Source organism: Leuciscus leuciscus (genome assembly GCF_965113295.1).
Source record: "Leuciscus leuciscus genome assembly, chromosome: 3".
NCBI lineage: Eukaryota > Metazoa > Chordata > Actinopteri > Cypriniformes > Leuciscidae > Leuciscus > Leuciscus leuciscus.
In genome coordinates, this window is record NC_138727.1 from 40,406,682 (window position 1) to 40,431,151 (window position 24,470).

Below are 24,470 nucleotides of genomic sequence, written 5' to 3' on the forward strand. Positions count from 1 at the left end.
TAAGCTATGTGTTTGTGTCTGTTTGACTTCGTGGAGCGCATGTTTCTTTTTTTTTAGGACACGTATGGAAAGGCGCTCGATCTCATGATGAGAGTGTAACCCCTGTCCTCTTTCTCTCAGTGTGTATGGAGCAGTGTGAGAATGCAGCATCTCTCCTGGCCTCCGTGCGAGAGCAGGAGATGCAGTTTGAGCGTCTGACTCGAGCTCTGGAGGAGGAGAGGAGGAGCGTGGGGCCCTCCGGTACCCTACCCCGCCCCCTCCCCACCCTGCAGGTAACGCCCTCCCAGCCAATCACGCAGCAGCAGGGTTCCCCGCATCATCACCCTGCAATTTCTCACCCTTGCCGCATCACTCTGCACCAATGTGTCCTAGTTGGCACCTCAAGGAGCATGACGATTAACCCATCCTTCACTGTTGCGTTCAGTGTCACCAGAACCCACCATTTGCATCCTTTCCTCTTGTCATCATTCTCCGCCCATCCTTTGCCCTCTGCATCATTCTGCAGTTAATGGCGTGTGTGGCGTCACAGAACGCTCTGAAGCCATACTTAGTAAAGCCATGTTTCCCTTGCATGTTGTTTCTTCATGTCTCCAATTTGTCTCTCACCACATCATTGAATGTCAACCCTGTTGGTTCTCACAAAACGCATGTCTGTACATCACACATGTGTCATTAACCTTGTCTGTTTGACTTAGCGGAATGAATGTTCTTCAACGAAGAGGAATTTCTCTCCCATTTGCTCACTGTCCTCATGATGAATCTCTCCCTTATCACAGAAACTTTCTCAACACCCAAACCCCTTTCCGCTGATGTCTGTGAGCGGAGAGATAACAAACCGGTTTAGTAAGATGAGTCTCCCTTGTGTGTAGAGGATTTCAGAAAGCTCCATCTTTTGGTGGAAGTTGCTCAACGTGAACACGTCAAGTATCGTCTTAAATCTCAGCTTTCTCAGTTTACTTCACTGTAGACTAGAGGACTTCTTGGATTGGTTGCATGATCTTAGACACGCCCCTCCTTTAAGGGCGTCGACTATGCGCAAGTGAGTTGAAACTCTGGAAGTTTCATTCACAGCTAGATAGTTGCATACACAACTTTTATTTCTCTTGGCTCTCAGATACATCAGATTAAGACGACATCTCACAAAATTGGAAGGAATACTAAAATACATTTATGCACCATTTTAGTTTTATTTATATCCTATTAATTTAATTAGCTTTTTTATATTTTCATTTTAGTTTTAATTGTCATTTTTAGCGTCAATGTCAGTTTAAGTAATGTTAGTTCTTGAACTTATTTCAGTTAGTTGCCAACATTATCTAATATTTTTTTTTAATGTAATTTATATTTGTACTGTATTTACAGAAACTCAGTTTTAATAGGTTTAGCTAGCAGTAACGACACTAGTTTCAAATCTATTACTGTCTTACTGTCTATTATGGGTAACATGACAATACTTAGCAAAATGTCTAGGCTGCGCTTTATTAAATAATAAATGGGTCAAAAATTCATATAAAGCTGCAGTCCAAACTTTCTGGCTGCTACATTCTTAGACTCGGTCTGTCATAGCTCTCAGATGTCACTTGCATTCGTGTACATTTTAAATACGGAGCAGAAGAACCAGTGCCATTTGACATTGACGTCAATCTTGGCGCAACACATCTTGATGCTCCACATTTGAATTCAACAATGCTCCACACAAATGCAAATGATATTTGTGAATTGCATCAGTTTAAAGCAGCTGAGTAAATAACACTATTTATTTTTGGTAGAACTATTCCTTCAAGAAAACACTTTTTTTTTTCTCATTCTCTCTCTCTCTCACTCACTCTCAACTCACGCACACAGACACAAAGATAAGAAGCTGTTCAGCAGTGTTTGGAATTCCACCATCTTCTGTATATATCCTCTCTGTTGACATAGTTGTATAGATATTATGTTATGTTTCTACCTGCTTTGACAGGTTCCCACAAGCCCGACTGTCAGCTAGGATTACCGTCTACTTTCACGGCTCCCTCTGTGGAGTGGGAATAGTATAGCAGCCCACTTTCCTTGGTTTACGCGTAGAGAATTTGTGCTTTAAGTGTGAATGTGAATGGTGTTGCATGCCATTGTTGTGTACAAGCATGAGTAATATTATCCGGTAGCGGTCAACCCCCCCATCTCATTCCTTGCGTTCGTTCATCCATGTATTCATCATTCATTTCCGCAACCCTGTCATGTTTCTCTTGTGCAATGGTCTCGTTAACTTAAGTTGTTTTTTAGTGCCTTCAGTGTTTATCCTTTGCATGGACATTCATAAGGTCATGTTTTTTCATATGCTGTTGTATTTACTCGGTCCTGCTATAATCTGTGGTCATTCTGAATGTTTAGCATTGTTCACCGCCTTGGTCATTGGCCATTTTCACGCCTTCCTCATCTATTTTACATACATGTTTTTGTATCTGTCATCATTTCTCTCTCTGTTTCTCTAGAACGGCCGTGTCACTGGTGATGCAGAGTTAGAACGTCTCAAATTAAACGAGGGATACATAAACGGGACTCAGGTTAGTACGTGGTGTCCACAGTGAACTTTTTCTGTATATTTCAGTTCTGCAAGATGACACAAATTAAGTGATTATTAATTATAAATTACGTATCATTTTAAAATTTTAATAATGAAATTATTTATTTATTATGATTAATTTACCCTGCCACAAATTTTATAAAATGGGTATTTTTTGCAAACATGTTTTTGTATTTGTCAGGAAAACAAACACATTTAACACTTTTGTTAAAGTTTTGTATAGAATAGTGACATGAAAAACATAAATCACATAAGTTCATGTTTTTGCTTAGGCTACATATAAGATTTAGTTTTAATCCAATTGACGCGTGTACGGAGTAAGCGAGCATGCCTCTCTCTTTCTCTCTCTCTTATGTTTTTAAAACCAGTCTTCGTTTTTCTAAGATGCTATTTCATGTCTTGAGACTTTTAAATCCATTGTGCTCATTTGCTGTTTTAAAGATCTGATCTTAAAGTCAGGACTCACTCACTCACTCACTCACTCACTCACTCACTCACTCACTCACTCACTCACTCACTCACTCACTCACTCACTCACTCACTCACTCACTCACTCACTCACTCACTCACTCACTCACTCACTCACTCACTCACTCACTCACTCACTCACTCACTCACTCACTCACTCACTCACTCACTCACTCACTCACTCACTCACTGTCAAGTAATGATAGTAATAGTTGCATCGTTTTACTTTCTATTTTGAGACATCCAACCAAACTGCAACTTGCAATGTTTGTGAAAAAGGGATGTGCGCTTAACACGCACATATCTCCATATCTCTGTTTGTTCTGTTGATAGAACACTACACATGCTGCGTGGTTTTGTGTTTCGGTATCGGAGCATTTTAATGAGTACGAGTACATGAGAGCAGCATTCCTAATAAAAACAGATTTACAATGAACAGGATGTAGTGTCAACACAGCACTGGTCCCAGGCCATCCTTATTGTGGAATCCTGGGTGTCCTCTTGCGCATATTTTTACACTTAATTATTTTGCTTCTGTACTAACTTGCTATCGTCGTCATTGACATACACCTGTGATTGTGCCAGATGGTGTTTGTGTGACACTTCCTATTCTTAGCTTATGCTCACTATTGTTCTTTGTTTGTGCGCCTGTTCTACAGTACAGGATGTTGGACCCTGGTCATATTGTTGAGTCGGTCACAGTCGAGGACCCTCATGAAGCGATGCCTATTATTTCTGTTGAAACTAATGATGATGGAACCACACGTCGCACTGAGACCACAGTAAGTTTTCTGTAGCCGTACAATCTAATTTAACTGGTGACATTCTGTCTGGCCTCATGTTTTTCAAGTTGGAAAGATAATTTTCACTTTCCCTTATCAGGTAAAGAAGGTCACAAAGACAACCACCACACGAACAGTCATTCCCTCAGTTTCCGACACACTTTCCCTGGATGGCACTGGTTCAGTCACTGGGATACCCGGTTATAATACCCCAATGGACCGTGTGTACAGGCCACCGGCTGGCCCCATGGACTACCCCACCTCCACTGTCCCCCGTAACTACCACTATGGACCTCCAGGTGGCTATGATGATTATCGCAGCGGCCCTCCTCCTGACGCCTACACCAGCCTCAGCCGAGGGACACGCATGGATGACCGCTACAGGTCTGTGCCTTTCAAATCAGCATATTAGAACGATTTCTGGAGGATCATGACACTGAAGACTGGAGAAAGTTAAGCTTAGCCTTGACAGAAATAAATTACTTTTTAAAAGATAAATAGATTAAAATAGTAACACTTATTGCACTATATTCAAGTTGTCATACACTAAATCAATGCAGCCTTGCTGAGCATAAGAGACCTCTTTCAAATACACTAATAAAATCTGAATTATTTCTCACTTTTGACCAGTAGTGAAGATGTACAAATTATGTATTTTTTCCTTTAGGCCTGTGGATGGCTACAGGACGCTGGACTCCGCCTACCGCACACACAGCCGGCCGCAGTTGGACCCGTACGGGGCCCAACCCCAGGTAGGACGTATGGGCAGTGCTTTGGAGATCTCTGGCATGCAGCGCTTTGTCCCAGAGCCCTACGGCCTGGAGGATGATCAGAGGAGCCTGGGTTATGATGAACCCGATTACGGCATGGGGCCGGCCATGCATTACAGCACAATGCCCCGGCTGGCACATCCACACCATGCACCACCTCCACGCCGGACAGGGTTAGTGTGTTCTGTTAAACATTAAGCAAATTTGGACAATTAAGGTGGGGGGAAAAATCACTTAATATGTGCTGCTGCTTGTTTTGCGTAGGTCATATGAGGGCACACTGGATGGTGATATGAGTGGAGCTGGTGATATGTATTATTGGGCAGGAGGAGCTCCACTGGCTCAGGGAGAGAGAGGCAGCATGGCATCATTGGATAGCACTCTTCGGAAAGGCCCCGCCCCCACAGCCTGGAGGCAACCTGAACTTCCTGAAGTCATCGCTATGCTCAACTACCGCCTGGACCCTGTCAAAAGCAATGCTGCAGCTTACTTGCAACATCTCACTTTTAAGAATGATAAGGTTAGTACACACTTACACAGGACGCTAGTCACAATATGTTGGGTAGCCCCGCCTACATAGCAGTGATTTATCACCTAGTGCTGGGGTTTGGAGCGGAGGGTTAAGTCACTCATGGTGTAGCACACAAGTTCCATGCGCTTAGTCTTCTCTGCCTATCTTTGCAGGTGAAGTCAGATGTAAGACGACTGAAGGGGATCCCTGCCCTTGTGTCCATGCTGGATAACCCAAAGAAGGAGGTCCATTACGCAGCTTGCGGAGCCCTCAAGAACATCTCATACGGACGAGATCCAGATAACAAGATAGCCATCAAGAACTGCGATGGAATTCCCGCACTGGTGCGGCTACTGAGGAAGACGAGAGATCAGGACCTTACCGACACTATAACAGGTACACGCTACTTAGCTCTGGAAATCAAGGTTTTATAATGTTACAGAAGATTTATACCTCAAATATGTGGTTCTTTTGAGCTTTCTATTCATCAAAGAATCCTGAAAAAAGTATCAGGTTATAATCCAAATCAGCATATTAGAATGATTTCTGAAGGATCACTGAAAACTAATAGCTGCTGAAAATTCAGCTTTACCATCACAGCTTTACCAAAACAGTTATTTTAAATTGGAATAATATATTTTATATATTTAATCAAATAATACACATAAAGAGACTTCTTTCAAAAACATATAAAAAGTCATGTCCTTTTGAAATTTCCATTTCATGCTAACGTTAAACTTTTTGTGATTCAAACACAAGTGGTCTGACAAGATGGATTGTTGTAACTGATGGCTCGTCCTCTGACAGGCACGCTGTGGAACCTGTCGTCTCATGACTCTGTAAAGATGGAGATCGTGGACCACGCGTTGCACGCCTTGTCCGATGAGGTGATGGTTCCGCACTCGGGCTGGGAGAGGGGGCACGAAGGTGGAGAGGAGAGCTGCAAACCCAGACACCTGGAGTGGGAGACTGCGCTCACCAACACCACCGGCTGCTTAAGGTACACAACGTTAATGCACGTTTCGCTTTCACAAAGCAACATTTCTTATTTCATGTGCGAGTCAACTGTCCTCACATTGGTCAGAGTGCACCTGTTCATGTTCCGGGATAGAGGTCATATGTCAGGATGACAACAGTTCCATGGGCTTATTGTGGCTTTCTTTGTACCTGTCGTTAATTTACTTTATCGTTTTTGTGCACGAATCAAGGCTTTGCCTGTATTTTTGTGTTTTGAACAGTTCTGAAATATGTTTGGCCGACCAAATTTTAGTTAGGCGTTTCACCTCATCTTTGCTCCAGGTTAACCCACGATTCATTTTGAGAGGCATTCGCAAAGCAAACACTGCCGTCATGCATTGCTCATTATACATTGTGATACAGCCTGGTTCATTGGTCCGCTGGTTCGGATTGCTTTCTCGCCACAAGTGAACCACTTCAGAGTTCGTTTAAGTGGGCAGAGACCACCTTGTCCAGGTTATACCTCGGGCTCGGGGTTTATTTATTTTTATTTTTTTGTGGTTGTAAATCCAAGCGTGATTGCCGTGTTCATATATACGCTTAAAAGAACCATACTAAGGGAGAAATCACTAGTTTCTGAAGCAAACGCTCCAAACGAGCCAGGTGTGAAAATGCCCTTTATCAGCCTGGGAATCGGACGCGTGACTTTGGTGATGCAGTTAAGCCACGGGAACACAGAGAGATGGGCGGAGGAAAGGATTAGGATGTGTTGGGAAGGGACAGTTTCATGATTCAGATTAATGAAAGACTTTATAGGGGGGAGGGGTGTGCCTCAGTGCTGCTAAAGAATTCCTGTCAAGAAAAGTTGTGTGTGTGTGAGGAAGCTGCATTTTGATGGAAGAAAGACAGGAAGTGCAAAGGAAATGCTCTTGAATTGTGTGTGAGAGCAAGAACCTCTAAGGCTGTGAAAGAACCAGGACAAAGTTTGGACAAAAGACAGAAATGTGATCTTTGAATCCACTTATTTCCCTTGAGTGCTTCTCTTTGAAAGTGTCCCTCGCTTCTCCCACTCGCCTATTAGGCTTTTAGAAAGAGCTCCGTTCAGTCGGAGGAGTGGTTTTACACCGTGATTACATTTGAGTAGAGCTAACACTGTCTTGCCTTTAACCCTTGCTTTCTCTTTCATTGGTCAACTTTCCTGATGCCATCTGTGTACTCTTGGTTAATATGTTTTAGGTGATGACCTGAAGCTAAAAGTTTCTGTGCATGCCAAACATTGCTAAACATTAAACAGGCAGTGTCCTAATTAGTTGCATGACGTTTCGCTCTCAGGAATGTGAGCTCGGAGCGGAGCGAGGCCAGGAGGAAGCTGAGGGAGTGCTCTGGACTGGTCGACTCTCTCATGTACATCGTCCAGTCACAGATCAACTGTAAAGATGTGGACAACAAGGTAACAACTGAACTGGGACTCTTTAAGTTTTGAGAACTGCACTTTCACTTCTCTTTCATGACAGGACAAGCATGTTTCCGGGAAGAGCATAGAGGGAAGAAAGCATTGCTGGTCGTTTTTATTATTACACACTGCAATTTTTAGCTGTTAGACAATTTGAACAGTAAATTTGTAAACGTTATACAGGACTAGTTCAATGAGCCCACACACTAGTCAAAATACACTAGCATTTTAAAAATAAAATAATAACTTAAACCAGGTAACCAAGTAACTTTGGCTGCGGGCCAATATTTTTTTTAGCCAGTAGATGGCGGGCCAGCTACACGGAGTAGGCCTATGGATACAAATTAAATACTCTTATATAGGCCTATAATTGTGGAATATGATGTGTCCGTCACCGTCCGTGGATCATTCATTCAATCTTTTTTTTTTCAAATTAAAACCAAAAATAAAAAGATGAAAAACGACTTGTTTTTCCATTATTTATTTCCTGAACTGAAATGAAAAAAACGAATAAGGACGGGTTTTCTGATTTTCTGATTGTGCTCAGATCAAAAATTGAAAAAATGAATTACTGGATTAGACAAATTTTAATTTTGATTTTTAATTTTTAATTTAACACCTTATGCATATATCAAGGAAATCATTTTAAACAGATCAAGTACTATTGTGGTAACAGATTACAGCCATTTTAATAAAGGTGTGAATAGCAATCATGCCTCATTCCGTACAGTCCGACTTTTGAATTTTATTCCTTTTTTTTATTATTACTTATTCGGGGACACACACACACACCTAAGGTTTAAGGAGGTCTGCGCGGGACTGTTTTTTTTTCTGTCCCGCTCCCACAAGGTTCGCAACCGCTTAAAATATACTCGGTGTTCACCCGCTTTATTTCCCGACCTGACGGGTCCACAAAATTTGGATCTCGTTTCCATAATCTCACATTCAAATGTCTCTAACGGAAAGAAGGAGATTAGTTATAATTATAATTATAAATGCTATACAAAAATTGTGTTCGTGTCAATATAAATAGTAGGCTATTTTAACATTGTACTGTCAGCAGAGAAAAAAAAATGCCACTGAAAAAAAAGAAATATAAATAACATAAATTAAATAGGACAAAGCCTATCACTCAAATTTCTAAGCAACATAAACGAAAATCATATTGCCCTACTGACGAAATGAAGTAGGCTATTTTCTGCCGAACTATTTCAAACATCCTTGCAAAAAAAGAATGTTGTTGACTGACAATGGTTTCAGTACCAAACAGCTCCTCAGAGATACAGTAGGTGTACAGGTGGTCAGAATTAAGTGCGGATACGCTGTCAAAAGATGTCGGGAGTGCGAGTGGGCTATTGTCAGTCAGACCGCCCGCTCCGTCCAAAGTACACCAGAGTTCTGACCGCTAACGTCTTTTGACGCGCGAATGGACACAAAGTGGTCAAGCGTATAACTAGACGCGGCAGGCGCGAATTTGACGCGCTATTCGCGTCCGGTATGAACGCACAGTTATACTTTAAAATGTAATCCCGCGCCGCATGATTCCCTATGGGTGTTTCACACAGTATGCGGCGGTGAAATCACCGCGCGACTACGGCTTTTCTCAAGTAGTGGAAGAGTTTTGTGGAGCATTTAGGACTACCAAAATAATCCGGCGGGCCAGAAAATATTGCTGGCGGGCCAGTTTTGGCCCGCGGGCCGCCAGTTGCCGTTCCCTGACTTAAACCAATGTTGTACAACTATATACTACCATTCAAATGGGGACAGTGATTTATTTTTAATTTTTAATTAATACTTTTATTTAGCAAGAAAGAATTACTCAAGTGGCATTTAAGGGTTCATATGAAGCTATTTTAAAAAGTTCATTCTTTTGATTATTGGGTGTAGTAGAATAGGTTAGCATGCTTGTTACATACTGTATATTATCGAGTCAAAATATTTCTAGTTGTCCTGCTTCAATCTCTAACAAATGATCTATTATTTGATCATGTTTGTTTTGTCTGTGTGCAGCTGATTGAGAACAGTGTGTGTCTGCTGAGGAATCTGTCCTATCAAGTGCATCGGGAGATACCAGGCTCTGAACGCTATCAGGAGATGACTCCTGTCAATCACGGCCCCGCCTCTTCCCAAAAGGGCGGCTGCTTCAGCTCCCGAAAGGGCAAAGGTACGCGTCCGATTCATTTAAAGAAAAACACAGGCGCTAGCTGTGGGCCATAACCAATTAAAATAAGTTAACTTGCTATCTTTGCATTCCAGTACACAATCTCTGTGTCGTGTAAACAAAGCCAAGAGGCCGTGCCTATTCCTAGTCTTTAAATCACAGTACACACTTTGAAGTCTCTTAAGCCTGTTAGTTTGATATGTGTCAGATCATATAGAAGTTTGTTTGGACACGGAGGACATGAAGCATGCATGAATTGTGTGGTGTGCCTTGTTTGTGGGTTTGTTGCTAAATAATTGTATGGTGGCTGGGGCACTACTGCAAAATTTATGCCAAAACTTTCCTCATTTTCTTCTGTATCTGTCTCTTCTGCTCTCATTCCGTACATCCTTTTATCCTGTAACAGACGAGTGGTTTTCCAAAGGTAAGCTTTTCTCTCTTTTAACTTTTTTCTTTATTTTCTTTTCTTTTTTTTTTAAGTAAAGGCTTCGCTTTGCTATTATTGGAATCACTTGCATTTCACCTCATTGTAACCCTTTATTAACCCTGTTATAAGTCAAAGTTCAGAAATTGGATCTGAAACGGGAAATGTTTTTAGAGGAAATAATTTATTTCTCATCCTGTTTCACATTCGTTTTATGAGCCGCACTACATTTGTAAAGTAAGAAGGCCTATTAAGGGGACCAGTCACACAAACAAGGTTTTTATCGATCGGAAGGAAATGGATGTATTATGACATTGGACACTATCACTCTGTTTTAAAACCTAGTGAGATACACTACTGCCTATATAGGCTGCTGCCTTCTAAGGTATCATCCTTAGTATCATTCATTCACGGTATCACGGTATCATTCATGGAACGGTTTTTACCACAAATATACAAAATAGCTGGCTATTCTAGAAAACTGGGAAAGGAGGGACGAGATCCCAAAACAAAATGTTTTCTGCAATCTGATTTTGTTTCTTAATTGTTTGACTGGCCCTTTAAAATGCTTGCTTGCATTTTATAACATTTTCATTAGTAACCACCAGAGGGTGCCAGAGCTCAGCATTTCCAATAAGTCCACTCCTTACACACCTTCACTTTTAATGTTTAATCATGTAGACATTTTAAAAGACAATTGTCTGATTCTTTTAAACGTGCACATTGTCACTTTGGCATATACTACTGTGAAAACTGAGCCGTCTGCATTTAGTCATTTAATCACTACACAACTTGGGGTTTTCCCTCAGGGAATAAATGTAACCTTTGTCCGAACTGTCTCTAATAAACTCTTTGTCTAAAGAAAATCCCCTTTTTAAATCTTTGAAGACAGACTTTTGCTTCTAAATTGTCATAAATTACATCACTGTCATTAAATGACAGATTAGATCTGTCACTTCATCTCTATTTCACTTGTTGCTCATGCCGTCTGCTTTGTTCAGGAAAAAAAGAGGATGATGGAACTTCAGATATGATTGACATTCCAAAGAGAAGCTCACCAGCCAAAGGTACAACGACAGTTGAGTCTTGTTGTCTCTGAATAGTTGGTAGTTAGATAATAGAAGAAATAAAGTAATAATTGTGTTGTTTGGTAGGTTATGAATTGCTGTTCCAGCCAGAGGTGGTGCGCGTGTACACTTCTCTTCTGAAAGAGAGTAAGAACCCATCGGTTCTGGAAGCCGCCGCAGGAGCCGTGCAGAACCTGTGTGCAGGCCGCTGGACTGTGAGTACACACAATAATGCAACAGTATATAGAACATACTGCAACTTTCAGGGCTTAGAGTGAAAGTTCTAAGCCCCCCCCCCCCCCAAAAAAAGCAGTTATGAAAGAAAAAACTTATATTAGGGCTGTCAAGTGATTACATTTTTTATTTTTTATATAATTAATCACCACATGTAATTAATCTAATCGCACATCAAATTTGACTGAGAAATTACCACCTAAAGATAATTAAAAGTCATTATAGTATTTAATGAGAAAAGCATCAAATAGATTTTACAAAAAGTAGGTTTAGAAAAATTAAATATATTTGGAATCAACATTGAATTTATTACACAGACTTTTAGGCTTCAATGACCACGTGGCCATGGAATTTTCATTTCTGGGTGGACTATACTTTTAATATATATATTTTTTTTATTAATATGGAAATGTGGAATATGGATTTATTTTTATTATTATTAAATTAAATGATATTCTAAATAAGAAACTAAAACTGTCAGTAGGTGGCGGTAAATGTCTAAATGAGTGAGCCATGAGTCATTCGTTCATTCATTTGATTCATTCAAACAGCTGATTCATTCAGGAATGAAGTAAATGCTCTCTTTATAATGGGCCATTTGAATCATTGGTTCACCCGAATGATTCGCTCAATGCGGATCGTTTAGAAATTAAACAGCGCTGTGTGTTGCTCGGAGATGCACAACAGTTCTGCTCTGGCTTTATTGGTAATATTTTCCTTGGCAAAATTGAGCAAAAGCAAACAATACTGTGTCTAAAATATAATACAATGTTAACTTATTTATTGAACTGTTCAATAATCAATGTCACATTTGCATTTTCACATTTATTCGGGACAAAAACAGCACGTGTGATATTGCATTCATTACTTGTGTGATCTTACTGAACTATATCACGATGAGGCATTTTTGCCCTGATATCTTGAATTGTAGGGGTATTCTAACTGCATTCTCTAGGCTCCGTCCCGCTGTGAGATGTTGCCCTGCTTCATGTTTGTTACTAATCAACTTTTTGAAGTCTAACCTTAATATTAATCAGAAGAATCAATGATTTTTTTCCCCCATAATCGAGCAGCCCTAGTCAATCACCATTTATTCCTTTATATTTGTTTGATTAGCTCCATGAAGAGTGAAAATCTGTTTCATAATTTGATCGTCTTTATTTTGGTCAGTATGGCCGATACATTAGAGCAACGATGAGACAGGAACATGGCCTGCCGATGATGACGGAGCTGTTGTCTCATGGGAACGACCGTGTGGTCCGAGCCATGTCTGGAGCTCTGAGGAACCTGGCCATTGACGCTCGCAACCGTGAGCTTCTAGGTGTGTGAGCCAGTAATACCTGTTTGTTTGTGCTAGACGTTGTATTTGTGTCCATTCAGTGTTATTACCATCAAATTTGCCATATTTGTACAGTCTCAATAAATGAATCTTCCTCTCTCTGTGTAGGGAAGCATTCAGTGCCTAACTTGGTGGCCAATCTGCCAGGCAGTGGTCAGAGTCAGCCTGTGCGCGGGCTCTCGGAGGAGACGGTGGTGTCTGTTCTCAGCACTATGACGGAAGTGATCGGCTCCAGCGTGGATGCGGCCAAATCCCTGCGCAGCTCCCAGGGGATCGAGAGACTGGTGCTCATCAACAAAGACAGGTATGTTTTTGTGTTAATTGGCTGGTCACATTGGAGGAACCTGGAAGAGGAATTTTTTTTTTTTTAACTGCAAATGCTTTTTTTATGAGCCGTAGTTGTATTGTTTCACAATCTGTATTTTCCCCATATAGCAACCGTTCAGATCGAGAGGTACGTGGCGCTGGGCAGGTCTTGCAGATCGTGTGGGGCTTCAAAGAGCTCCGCCGCACGCTGGAGAAGGACGGCTGGAAGAAAACAGACTTCATGGTCACCCTCAACCCTCCTAACAACACCCGTAGCAACGGGGGATACGAGGACAGCACCCTGCCGCTAATAGACAGGGGTAAGAACGCAACATATTCCTTCTGAATGGCTTTTAATGTGTTTATCAGTCGAATGGACATGCAGGATGGACTTTGTGTCTCTGATCTGACTGTGTTTGGTTCTCTTTGTTAGGGGGCAAACAGGACAGAGATATGATTCCACTTAATGACATGGGACCAGGTAAAATGCACATACTTTATTCTCATACTTTATGCAAATACTCAAGGTCTAAAATGAGCTTTTAGACACATTTGCCAGTTGAGTTTTCGTGATGTATCTGCTTTAATTTGCACTTCAAAATTAAATACTTTACTATATTATAACATGGCGAAAAAAAGAATGCATGCATACATAGAAACAGCATTTATTTGAAAAAATTAATATTTTGTAACATTATAAATGTATATCTCTTTACTTCCCTTTTGAACAATTTAATGCATGCTTGTTGAAAGTATCACTTTCCTGCAAAAAATAAAACTTGCAGTGCAAAATGCATGGTTGGGGGGAAATTGTTTACACTTCATATATATACGAAATACTGTGTTTGTGTATATATTTGTGTATATATGCATGTACGAAATGTATGCATGCATTTGCACTGGAACATTTGGAATTTACTACAATATCTATGCAATCGCTATGCTGTGATTCACTAAGTGTGAGAGATCAGTTACAAATGATCAATTTTGTCTGTGGCTCCAGACGCTTATTCTACGATAGACCAGAGAGGACGGAGAAACACTTTAGACGACACTCTGGATCGCTCTGACAGAGACGCACCTCAGGTAAAGCGAACCTTCAAAGGGAAACGTCCAATCCTTGTGCAGTTACACACAACAAACAACTTGTGTTCTCACTAACTTCCTTGCACATCATAAAACCCACACACTACTTAAGCTGAAACTTGTTAACCTACTGTAATTTCACTAATAGTATTCAGAGGGGTTCTCACCTCAACTAACTCTCTCACACTCCCCTCTCCTATTATCACTCACCTCTTCTTCGATGCCTTTCTCTTATCCTGGTTCAATCTCTTTCTCTTTGACTCTCAGGGAGGAATGTATGGGGAGAGACGGGGCTCTTTGCCTCTGTTGGACTCTTATGATGGTTAGGCTACTCCCCTCCCCCCACTCAGTGCATGAGCACGCATGGTATGTGTGTCCACCTTCTGCATGGGCTTCATGTGTACATTTAAGTGTATGTGCGCCGCTCTGTGTATTTGTGGTTCTAACCCTCATTAACAGTATTTTGTTATTCTGTACTCCAGTGGAAATGGGTTTACTAATTTCCAGTGTTGGGGAAGCTTTTTTTGAAACTAGCTTTCTAACTGCAAGCTACTCCAAATTTACAGTAGTTGAATTACAGTCTAGCTACAGGGACTGAGAAGTAGTTAGGAATACAAGCTGCTGACAAACTTTTCTTTTTTCATTTATTTTATGATTTTATTTTTTACAGTTAGAGCAATATTGATCAGGAAATAGGATGACATTTAAATTTAAACATTTACAAAAACACTCAAACACAAGTCAATATTTCACTGCCAGAAGACGATGTAAAATGGCTATAAATTATATTTTAATTAATTTATGCATTCTTATAATTTAATATGCGTGTACGTATGTATATGTGTATATTTATTTATCTGGTGCATTAAACAAGGATCTCAAATAGATTAAATTTCCAGTCAGCTAGAGTCAAAAACAAATGACTAAGGCAAATATTTCACATACTGCACTGATTTACATTAATAAAAAAGCAATTCAGAAAACCGCTCAGCCAGTGTCATGTTTCATTAGTAACGTCATTGCTATCAGTTAGTTACTCCCCAACACTGATCTCTTCCCATCATGTGTCCCATTTTGGTCACATGACTTTGGTTTTATCTGTCTCAAAATGGGTGATGTGATTTGTGTAATATGCACAAATTCTCATCGCAGCTCTTTGATGACGCATTACTGTATCATTTTTCCCTTGTTATTAGTGAACTCAATGATAGAGTACCACGCTTGACCTTCACGTCTCATCTGTTTCTCTCCACAGAAAAACTGATAGTGTGCATCACCCGCCGTGAGTTTCCTCCTCCTGCCTACTGTCCCTGCTGAGCCTCTGATCTCATCACTTACGGGACCATTGCCACTAATTGCAAAGACCCTTCTGTAGTTTTCAACATTCTCTAGTTGTCACTCCTACTCTTATTGAGATCAATGTGATTGAGAACAGCCACTACTTAAAATGGACACTACACAATTAATTCCTCTTGATTTTGGTCCATACCACTCCTTTTTTTTTTTTTATTTTTTTTTATAATGGAAACACTAGGGACTAAAATGTCTATTTAGTCACATGCCCATCTTATCAAGCTTTATAAACCATTTCTTTTTTTTTTGCTTCTGCATCTATTGGAACACTAGTATAGTATGGCAATGGTATTTTGATTATTTTGCTTCATCCTGCTTTTGTGGTTCACATTGATAAAAAGGTAATGCCAAATCGCATCAGTCATATGTGGCCTGCAGAAAATAATGTATATAGAATATCAATAAGTTGTATGTCTCGACTCATCGTGACGGGCATGAGGCTTTTTTTTTTCTTTTTTTTTTTGGTCATTGTTTTCTAAAAGCACTAGACCACCAGTTCCCCTTAAGTTATCCATCTGTGGTTTTTGTGGATGGTCTCATTGAGTGTTCAGTCTCTAGGAAGAGGTTTATGTGAAAGCGTTGAAGCATTACAAAAGAGGCAGAGGGATTTTTGATTTGGGAGATTTTTATTTTATTTTATTTTAAACCAGTAGCATTCAAAGAACGATCTCTAGTGGTAGACGAGGACCGTCGTGCTCTATGGGACTCCTTGCATTGTGACAAATTTGCAAAGCGTTCAAGAGCGTTCGTTTCCCCCCTTTGGTTTGGTCTTTGAAATTGTCACTGACAACAATTAGTTTCTGTGTGGAAGCTAAAGAGTTCCTCCCCCCTTAGTTTTTTAATAAACACAATTAAAAAGCAACAAAAGAACTCTCGGAGACAAATTGTAGTCCTGGTCTTAGAATGGTGCTCCCACTTTTCAATATGTTGTGAATCGGCCCTGCTGGTGGACCCAGCTTGTGGTTTTTTTTCACTTTTGTCTGAATATAAATGAATGTGTAAATATGACTGCATCTCACAAATCCACTCTGCATACTTGGAGTGCCTCGCTTGCCCATTGCGTCGTATGAGTGTGTTTGTGATAAGCGGTGAACAGGGACGTTCGGCCACCCGTCTGCCTCTTGGTTTCAGTGCCTGTCTGTGTAGAGAGGAAACGAGTGTACATTTGAGGATGTATATCCATTGTTTTTTTCTCTCTCTGCAATCCATAAATACAGTGCTTGTTTCTTAGACTGCATATTAAAATGCTCAGTAAGTCTGTTGTAGATATTTACTGGATAGAAACTGAATAGCACTAGGGGTCAGTGGATTTTTTTTTTTTTTTCCAATGCCTTTTTAATCTCCTGTTTGCCAACTGTAATACAATTTTGCAAGACACTACAGTCAGTAAAGGAAAGTTTGGAGTCCGAAGACCAGAAGTCTGAGTCCTGATAGAGGAGGCTGTTCACAAGAATGAGGAATTAATCGATTGTTCAGTGTTGAGGGAGGCAGATAAATGAGCTTTTTAATCACAAAAATTGCATCTCTTTCAGGCAGGATTTAGCAAGAGCTCAGTTATTGATTCTAGCTTGATGAGAAAATAAGATAAAATAAAAGCACATTTAACTATATATACCAGAGAATATTTGTTCATTTTAATTATTATTTTTTTTCCTCCTTTGATTTTTGTCCTGTTGCTCTTTTCTTTTCTGTATTTTATGATTGGGGCTGATTTTGTTTTTCTGGGGTGTTGTCGGTGAATGCATATGCAATCATTTTTATTTTTTAAATAAATGCATTTACAATTTATATCTTTTAATTAAAGACGAAAGGAAAAAATTCTTTGTGTCATGTTCTGTCAGTTAACATGCCGTTTCTCTGCAACACTAACATGTGGATCTTGATTCATAATACCTATATTTCAACACTTTACCTTTGGTCTTAAACATTGCACCTTTCTTTCGTGGATTGAACATGTAACTTAGCAATACTGTTTTTAAATAAAATAATGATTTTTTTTTTCAAGGTTCTGACAGTGAATTTTTGTGTGATTCACAGAGCATTTTTGTACTTTAACACATTTAATACATAATACATTCATTTAAAATTCTTCACTTGAGAATGTAATGAATGAGATCAATTTGATAAATCCATTTTAGCACCTTAGAGAGTTGCTGCTTACTGGGAAATATGAGACTCTCAACCATATTTCCCAGTAAGCAGAAACTCTATTGAGACGCATGATATTATGGAATTGATTCAACTTTTTAATTTATGTATTTTTTTTTATAAGTATTCAAGTCAAATGACAAATTAGTGGAGACGGTGAGAACTTCATTTTAAATTGGATAAAAAAAAATAAAAAAAATGATATTTTTTACTAAAACTCACCTGGTAAAATATATATATAATATATAATAGACATAATAATATAATATATTAATATAATAATAAACATAAGAATGCACATGGAGTTTTAAGATTTTAATTTGTGACTTTTCCAAGTCTAGAAATCAAACACAAATTAGGCTACCTCACATATCCAGGTTTTGCAAGACTGCGGGAAGGACCTTTTTTCTCTCAAAGATATACAGGTTTTGAGAAGATGAACTAAAAATAGGAAATATGTTAGTTTTTAGTTGTTAAGCTTATATTAATGTTTGTTTTGTTTTATTTTAAATCATTGTAAGTAACCTTGAGGCCCCTAGTGGCCACTGGCTCCCTGGTTAAAGCTGCAGTCCGTAACTCTTTTTGTGTTCAAAATGTATGTAATGAGCGAGTACCGTGTTCTTGTCTTATCCTGAATCACTACGGTACACCTATAAGAGCTGTGTCCAGAATCAGGGGCTGCATCCTTTGAAGGCCGCGTCCTTGGAAGTGCGCGGCCGACATCTCTTTCACTCGTTAACCTCCCTCCGTCTCGTTCACTCGGATGTACGTCATTGCTTATGTTGCATGAGTGCCCACTACTGGCGGAACCTTTGCAATAGGCTGAATTGGAACGTGCACAAGATCATTTAGAATCCACTATGGGGTTGATTTATTATTTATTTTTTTCCCTTATGAAATTGTTTAATGCAGCATTCTATATGTATATAGGTGTGTTTGAGGTTTTTTATTTTTTTTATTAAATAATTAATATATCCTATTGTGGTGGGGTAAATTAAACGCAATATGCGTTGACGTCACAATCATATTGCATTGTGGTATATTGAGCTGCCTGAAGTGTACATATTAAGTAGACTCGCTCCCTCGATTTTGACCGGTCTGTCCATATAGGCCCTGTCCCAGATGGCACACTTCATTATGCACTTTCGGTCTTGTGGACTTACAATGGCTGCCGCGTGTGCGTGTCCGTGTCCGTTAAGTCCGTGAGACCGTAGGGTGTCCCATTTGTCATTTTAGGCCTCAGAAGGGTGCTTGCGAGTCTTTGCGGTTGATATGCGCCCTCGATGCACACTTTTGCCGAGCCCGCACTGATGCGGACTCCGCAGCAGACTTCTTCCCGACAGTCGAAGCGGCATTACGTAACGAAAGTGCGGACTTGTAGGAAGACCACGAGTGCTTAGGGTGCCATTTGGGACAGGGCCATAAACTTCCCTCGTCCACTTCACGAAGTGGAACGCACTTTAAAATGGCGGCAGGGATTCCCCCGAGGGGAAGTGCTTAGAGAAGTTTGCAAGTGCGTGTCTAAAAGTGGACTAGAACGCTGCCTTTGAAGGAGCCTTAGTAGGACCTTAGAATTGGGACACGACCTTCGTCACGCCGCTGTGACGCAATCGGCCTTCAAATGCGGCCTTCGGAGGATGCAGCCCCTGAATTGGGACACAGCTCATATCATAAGTGTTTATATTCGGACTATTTTAGATCGTTCGGGTCGTAACGCTGTGGAGTAGCCCAGTACCTGCGTGATAACTCATAGCAAACCTGTCAACATTTGGGTACCAAAATACGGGTTTCAGTTCAATCACATGCGGTTTCATGTCATCTATACATTACACATCCCATCGCCAAATCATAGAAACATTCAGTTAAGGCAGTTGTATTCATCTTAACAATACACAAATCAATATACAGAAAAACAGATTTCTAAAATAAGGGATAGGCCACAAATCTGTGAGTACAGTTTGTGAAACTGAACAGGTGATGTGTAATATTCGGTTACTGCAATAAACTGTTCCAGCGGGTGGAGTTTACTGGTACTGAATATTACACATCACCTGTGTATACTCCATCAACTGGAACAGGTTTTCATAGGAACTGAATATTACATCCAAATATTAAGTAATCAGCATATTGTTGTGTAACTTCACCTACTGGAACAGTATTTACAATTTTTCACAGGAACTGAATATTACAAAACAACTATTGCAAAAGAACGATTTACAAAACAACGATTGCGAAAGCGTGCACGGATTATGAATTTGTTCACTATTACCTTGTACAAAATGTAGCCTACATAGTTGTTTTTTTTTCTGTTTAGTTCTATTTAGTTAGTGTGTAATGTTGCTGTTTGAGCATAAACAACATCTGCAAAGTTACAACGCTTTGAAAGATATCACTCTTTAAGGACTACAACAAACAGCTGGTAGGGACTACACAACATTCCTCCCGGGTTAGTGACATCCCCAACCCTAAAATTTACATAAACCCCGCCCCCGGAACACGATTTATAGGTTATAAAGACAGAATATGCTAATCAATGACTAGAAGATAACTACACAAATTCTAAATAATCCAACAAAATGGCCCTAGGGAGAGCAATGGAGTATGTTTTAGTGCGCTTATGATTTAAAATAAAAAAAAAACTGATCAGTGCCACTCTGAAAACACTGGATTTTGAGCTGATAATGTGAGCAAAGTCTGCACTTCATACACCATGTTTAATTTAATACACCATTTTGCAATTTGATAAGGACACTATGACATATTGCGATTTCCTTGGAGATAATTGGCCCCAGGGCCTTTGCAAGTCATAACCATAGACAGTATATAAACTGGACACAGCGACCCCATTGGATTCAACGGAGACAAGTGAAGTCAATTAGAAGCACTCAATTCCTGATGGTCGAGCGTACTGCGCAGACTCAAACTGAGCTTGACGACGTAGATGTGACGTGAGCAACCCGTCTGTCTTCTAGTAGCTGTGCCAAGAGAAATCTGAATCATTCCCTTCTGAAGCTTGCAGAGACGGAGTCACGGAGAGTGTGAGTAGGAGGTGTCCATGAGCTAGGAGCAGGAGCAACTTTTGCTAAGTATTCTGATTAATTACTTTGTCATTTTGCCTCCACGTCCCCCCGATTGCCGCGAGCTTCTCCTTCTGTCCATACGGTAATTCTCTACTGTGCGACAGAGAGTCGCGTGGTTATGACGCAATCGTTAGCCTATTTTTACAAAAACTGTATCTACGGGGCCATAACGTAAGATACAAGGTAATGGAGCCTTTTATACATTTTCGTGTTTCTTTAGAAATAAATAATGGACAAATGGAGTCTTTAAACACCTCAGATGTAAAGTTATTTGCTGTCAAAGTGACGCCAAAATGAATGGGAGTCAATGGGATGCTAACAGCAGGAGGGGGTCCGCAAGCCAATGGCGGCGCCCGAAGAAGCTTCAAAATAATATGAAACCCTGCCCCCCTGGTCATAACCCGTCCCTGAGTCACCACATCATCACGTGATCAGTGGCGCAAAAACGGGGTACGCAGTGCATAGGGGCGGCGGACGGGAGGGGGGCGCCATTGTGCCCTTTAATAAAACTTTATTAATATTCAAAAATTGTTTCTTAAAAATTATGAAAGGAAACGTTTTTTTTTTTTAAGGGTCAAGTGAAAGAGTAGGCTACTTGCCCGAATGCTCGGCCTGACAAAAAGCTTAAAAATAACTAGGGAAGCATCGTAACGCGAGAATGATTCTGGTTGTATTAACTACATTCAGTGTAAAGAGCGATTGATACTGGATGTTGTAACGTTAGGCCTATTTCTGGTAACAAGCTCGCGCTGACTGTATCTTTGCGAGAGAGAGACTTTCTTTCGTGGAGAAATCTAAACAAATGAGCGCAACAGCACACAATAATCTCACAGAAGAAACATACTGAGGTAAAATTCTAAATGTTGAGTAAAATTAAAAATAATAATAAAAATAACGTATGATAGCCTATATAGGCTACATAACACGACCAAGGAAGCTGTTTTACTAAATATAATCAGCAGCCTATTTAATTTTCATAAATGTTTATGATCATAAACACGTAGCCTATATATTAAGTTAATTACATTTTAGATACATTATTAACTGTTTTAGTTATATTTCACCGACGAAAATAGTTCCAAAGGAAAACAACAATCAGCGCGGTGTTTTGTTACTGAATGATTATGATTCTACGGAAGCCCTGAAACGCAACGTAAAAAAAAAAAAAAATCCGTAAAAAAAAAAAAAAATTACGTAAAAAAAATTATGTAAAAAAAAAATGCTATCATTTCGAGATTAAAGTCGAAATGTTTCGAGATTAAAGTCGAAATGTTTCGAGATTAAAGTCGAAATGTTTCGAGATTAAAGTCGAAATGTTTCGAGATTAAAGTCGAAATCTTTCGAGATTAAAGTCGAAATCTTTCGAGATTAAAGTCGAAATCTTTCGAGAATAAAGTCTTCCGTAGAAGTTGTGTGTGTGCTTGCCGTTATTTCACATTGCCGCACAGGCATTCATGCGTGTGCGTGCGTGTGTGTGTGTGTGTCAGTGATGCGCGGGTCAATGTATAAACAATCCGCACCCGACCGACGTTTTCAACTAACCCGCCCGCAACTCGGACCGCAAAAAAAAAAAGAAGAAAATATTGTACCCGACCCGCTTCCTGGCCCGCATTTTTTAAAAGTAGTAAATGCATAGCAAGAAGTACACATGACAAAGCCAGCACTTTGGTCATCATCTTTCATTATTTCGGCAAATGTCTCCCACACTTTGCTCTTTCTGTTTGTGTATTTGCGGAGCTTCCACTCCCCAGTCTTCACCTTTTCTCTTGCCGCCTCCATCTCTACCTGCAGACTGAGCTCGTGCGTCATCTTCGCGCCAGTTATTCAGCCAATAAAGTGTAGGCCTATGTATTTCATAGAAAATTGCATGTGAGCGGAGTGGAGCGGGAGCGAGCGGGCGGATCTTGGACAAGAGCGCAGAGCGGCATTTTTAAAAGGATGGAGCGTCGCCCTATTTCCCGCTCCAATTCCGCTCCGCGCACACCACGATTCTGAAGCATGCTCAGTCAAGCCTGACTCAGTCTACTGTTGATGACTGCAAGATGGATTCTATTTTCAGTCAAAACTCGGCTCAATAATGGAGTTCAAAGAGTAGGCTACTTCAAAAAGGAAAATAAGAAGTCATACAGGTGTACTATAATATAAAACTAACTATAATGTGGTAGAAGAAAACGAATGTGGAGACATCGTTTCAGTCAGTAAAGATTCATTTTGGAATCTAAAAAGACATCTCTCGAAAACATGCAGTGTGCTATGTGAACACGCTGGGAAGAAAGCAAAACGTTAGCAAATTGAATAGGCCTACGGTAACTTGTAACAAAGTGTAAATTAAATATAGCGTAATATTCAAACAATTGATACAAGCCCATTTAAATTTTAATCCTGCGCGCTGCGCAAAAGTTCAGTTATAAGAATGTTGGCCTAATAGTTAATTTAGCCTACTTTTAAACTTTTTTTTTTTTTTTACTTTTTTACGTTTCTTATAAAACGTTTATGTATATTTTTTTATATTTTTGTTTATATACATTTTATTTATATTATTAGGCCCATTTATTCGTTATATTTTACAACAGTTTGTGTGTAGGCTACAATGGATATACGCCCATTTCAATTTTAATCGTGCGCGTTGCGCAAAAGTTAACTTATCAAAATTCTGGCCTAATAGTAAATTTACTTTTAAAATTTTTATGTAGGCTATATTTTTGTTTATATAATTGTTATTTATATTATTAGGCCCATTTATTCGTTTAATTTTACAGGACTTTGTGTAGGCTATATTCCTTCTTACATAGGCCTAATTTTTAATTTGAAATAAAACATTTCTATTTGAAAAATGTTGTTGTTGCTCATTAGTTCTTTAGGAGGTAAGGCTGTGGTCTAAGCTACAGTGATATAGGCTACATGTAGATTTTTTTTCCTTTTTTGGAGCGAGCGGGGGGCGATTTGAGCGGAGCGGCCTGATGTAGCTTTGAGCGGGGGAGCGGAGGGGTGGACAGTTCCGTGAGCGATGAGCGGAGATTCTCACCGCTCCACTCCGCTCATATGCTCTCTAGTACTATATAAATTACAAAGGTTTAATTGGCATCTTTATTTCAAACGACCCGACCGACCGCGACCCGAATATCATTAAAAATATTTGTGGATGACTCGTAACCGCGGGTGACCGCGGGTGACCGCAGGCACCCGCTCATTTCGGATCAACCCGCGCATCACTGGTGTGTGTGTATGTAAACTGGATCTACACAAAATAATAGCTTTTTACTTTTATCTGGGCTTTCAACAAAGGGATATTCTACAGGTCTACCAACATGACATTAGGCTATAGGACTTTATAAAATATACTGTCAGACTGGATCAAGATATCCAGCTTTATGAATGAATGAATGAATGCATGAATGAGGCATTTATATAGCGCTTTCATATGTCTACTGTAGGCCTACACTTAAAAGCGCTTTACAATCATTTCAGGGAATCTTTCCTCAACCACCAGTGGTTATTATATTTGAGGAAATCACGGGATCCGGCCAAATGATTGGATACAGAATGATGCACTTAAAATGTATCCAGAACGTACGGTGTCTATTATAGACGGCAGTTCGACTTCACAAGCGCATGTATTTACACACACGCACACGCATGAATGCCTGTGCGGCAATGTGAAATAACGGCAAGCACACACACAACTTCTACGGAAGACTTTATTCTCGAAAGATTTCGACTTTAATCTCGAAACATTTCGACTTTAATCTCGAAACATTTCGACTTTAA

The 24,470-nt window shown here is 39.9% G+C and overlaps 1 protein-coding gene across 6 annotated transcripts in view; it reads left to right on the top strand.

The window, feature by feature from the left end:
- The window catches only part of ctnnd1 (catenin (cadherin-associated protein), delta 1), a 32,314-nt gene extending 14,836 nt beyond the window's left edge, over window positions 1–17,478 (top strand). For 2 of the 6 annotated variants that reach the window (XM_082164833.1, XM_082164832.1), the window contains exons 2-21: window positions 121–272; window positions 2,472–2,543; window positions 3,691–3,813; window positions 3,914–4,197; window positions 4,481–4,756; window positions 4,848–5,103; window positions 5,268–5,490; window positions 5,902–6,094; window positions 7,384–7,501; window positions 9,515–9,668; window positions 10,072–10,089; window positions 11,091–11,156; window positions 11,244–11,371; window positions 12,561–12,711; window positions 12,838–13,033; window positions 13,165–13,355; window positions 13,469–13,516; window positions 14,039–14,121; window positions 14,389–14,487; window positions 15,377–17,478. In XM_082164833.1, the coding sequence (XP_082020959.1) occupies window positions 126–272; window positions 2,472–2,543; window positions 3,691–3,813; window positions 3,914–4,197; window positions 4,481–4,756; window positions 4,848–5,103; window positions 5,268–5,490; window positions 5,902–6,094; window positions 7,384–7,501; window positions 9,515–9,668; window positions 10,072–10,089; window positions 11,091–11,156; window positions 11,244–11,371; window positions 12,561–12,711; window positions 12,838–13,033; window positions 13,165–13,355; window positions 13,469–13,516; window positions 14,039–14,121; window positions 14,389–14,448 (2,787 nt within the window). In that variant the 5' untranslated portion in view covers window positions 121–125 and the 3' untranslated portion in view covers window positions 14,449–14,487; window positions 15,377–17,478. The remainder of the gene's footprint in view (window positions 1–120; window positions 273–2,471; window positions 2,544–3,690; window positions 3,814–3,913; window positions 4,198–4,480; window positions 4,757–4,847; window positions 5,104–5,267; window positions 5,491–5,901; window positions 6,095–7,383; window positions 7,502–9,514; window positions 9,669–10,071; window positions 10,090–11,090; window positions 11,157–11,243; window positions 11,372–12,560; window positions 12,712–12,837; window positions 13,034–13,164; window positions 13,356–13,468; window positions 13,517–14,038; window positions 14,122–14,388; window positions 14,488–15,376) is intronic. The other 4 variants (XM_082164837.1, XM_082164836.1, XM_082164835.1 and 1 more) reach the window with 3 other exon arrangements.
- Window positions 17,479–24,470: the final 6,992 nt, after the last annotated feature.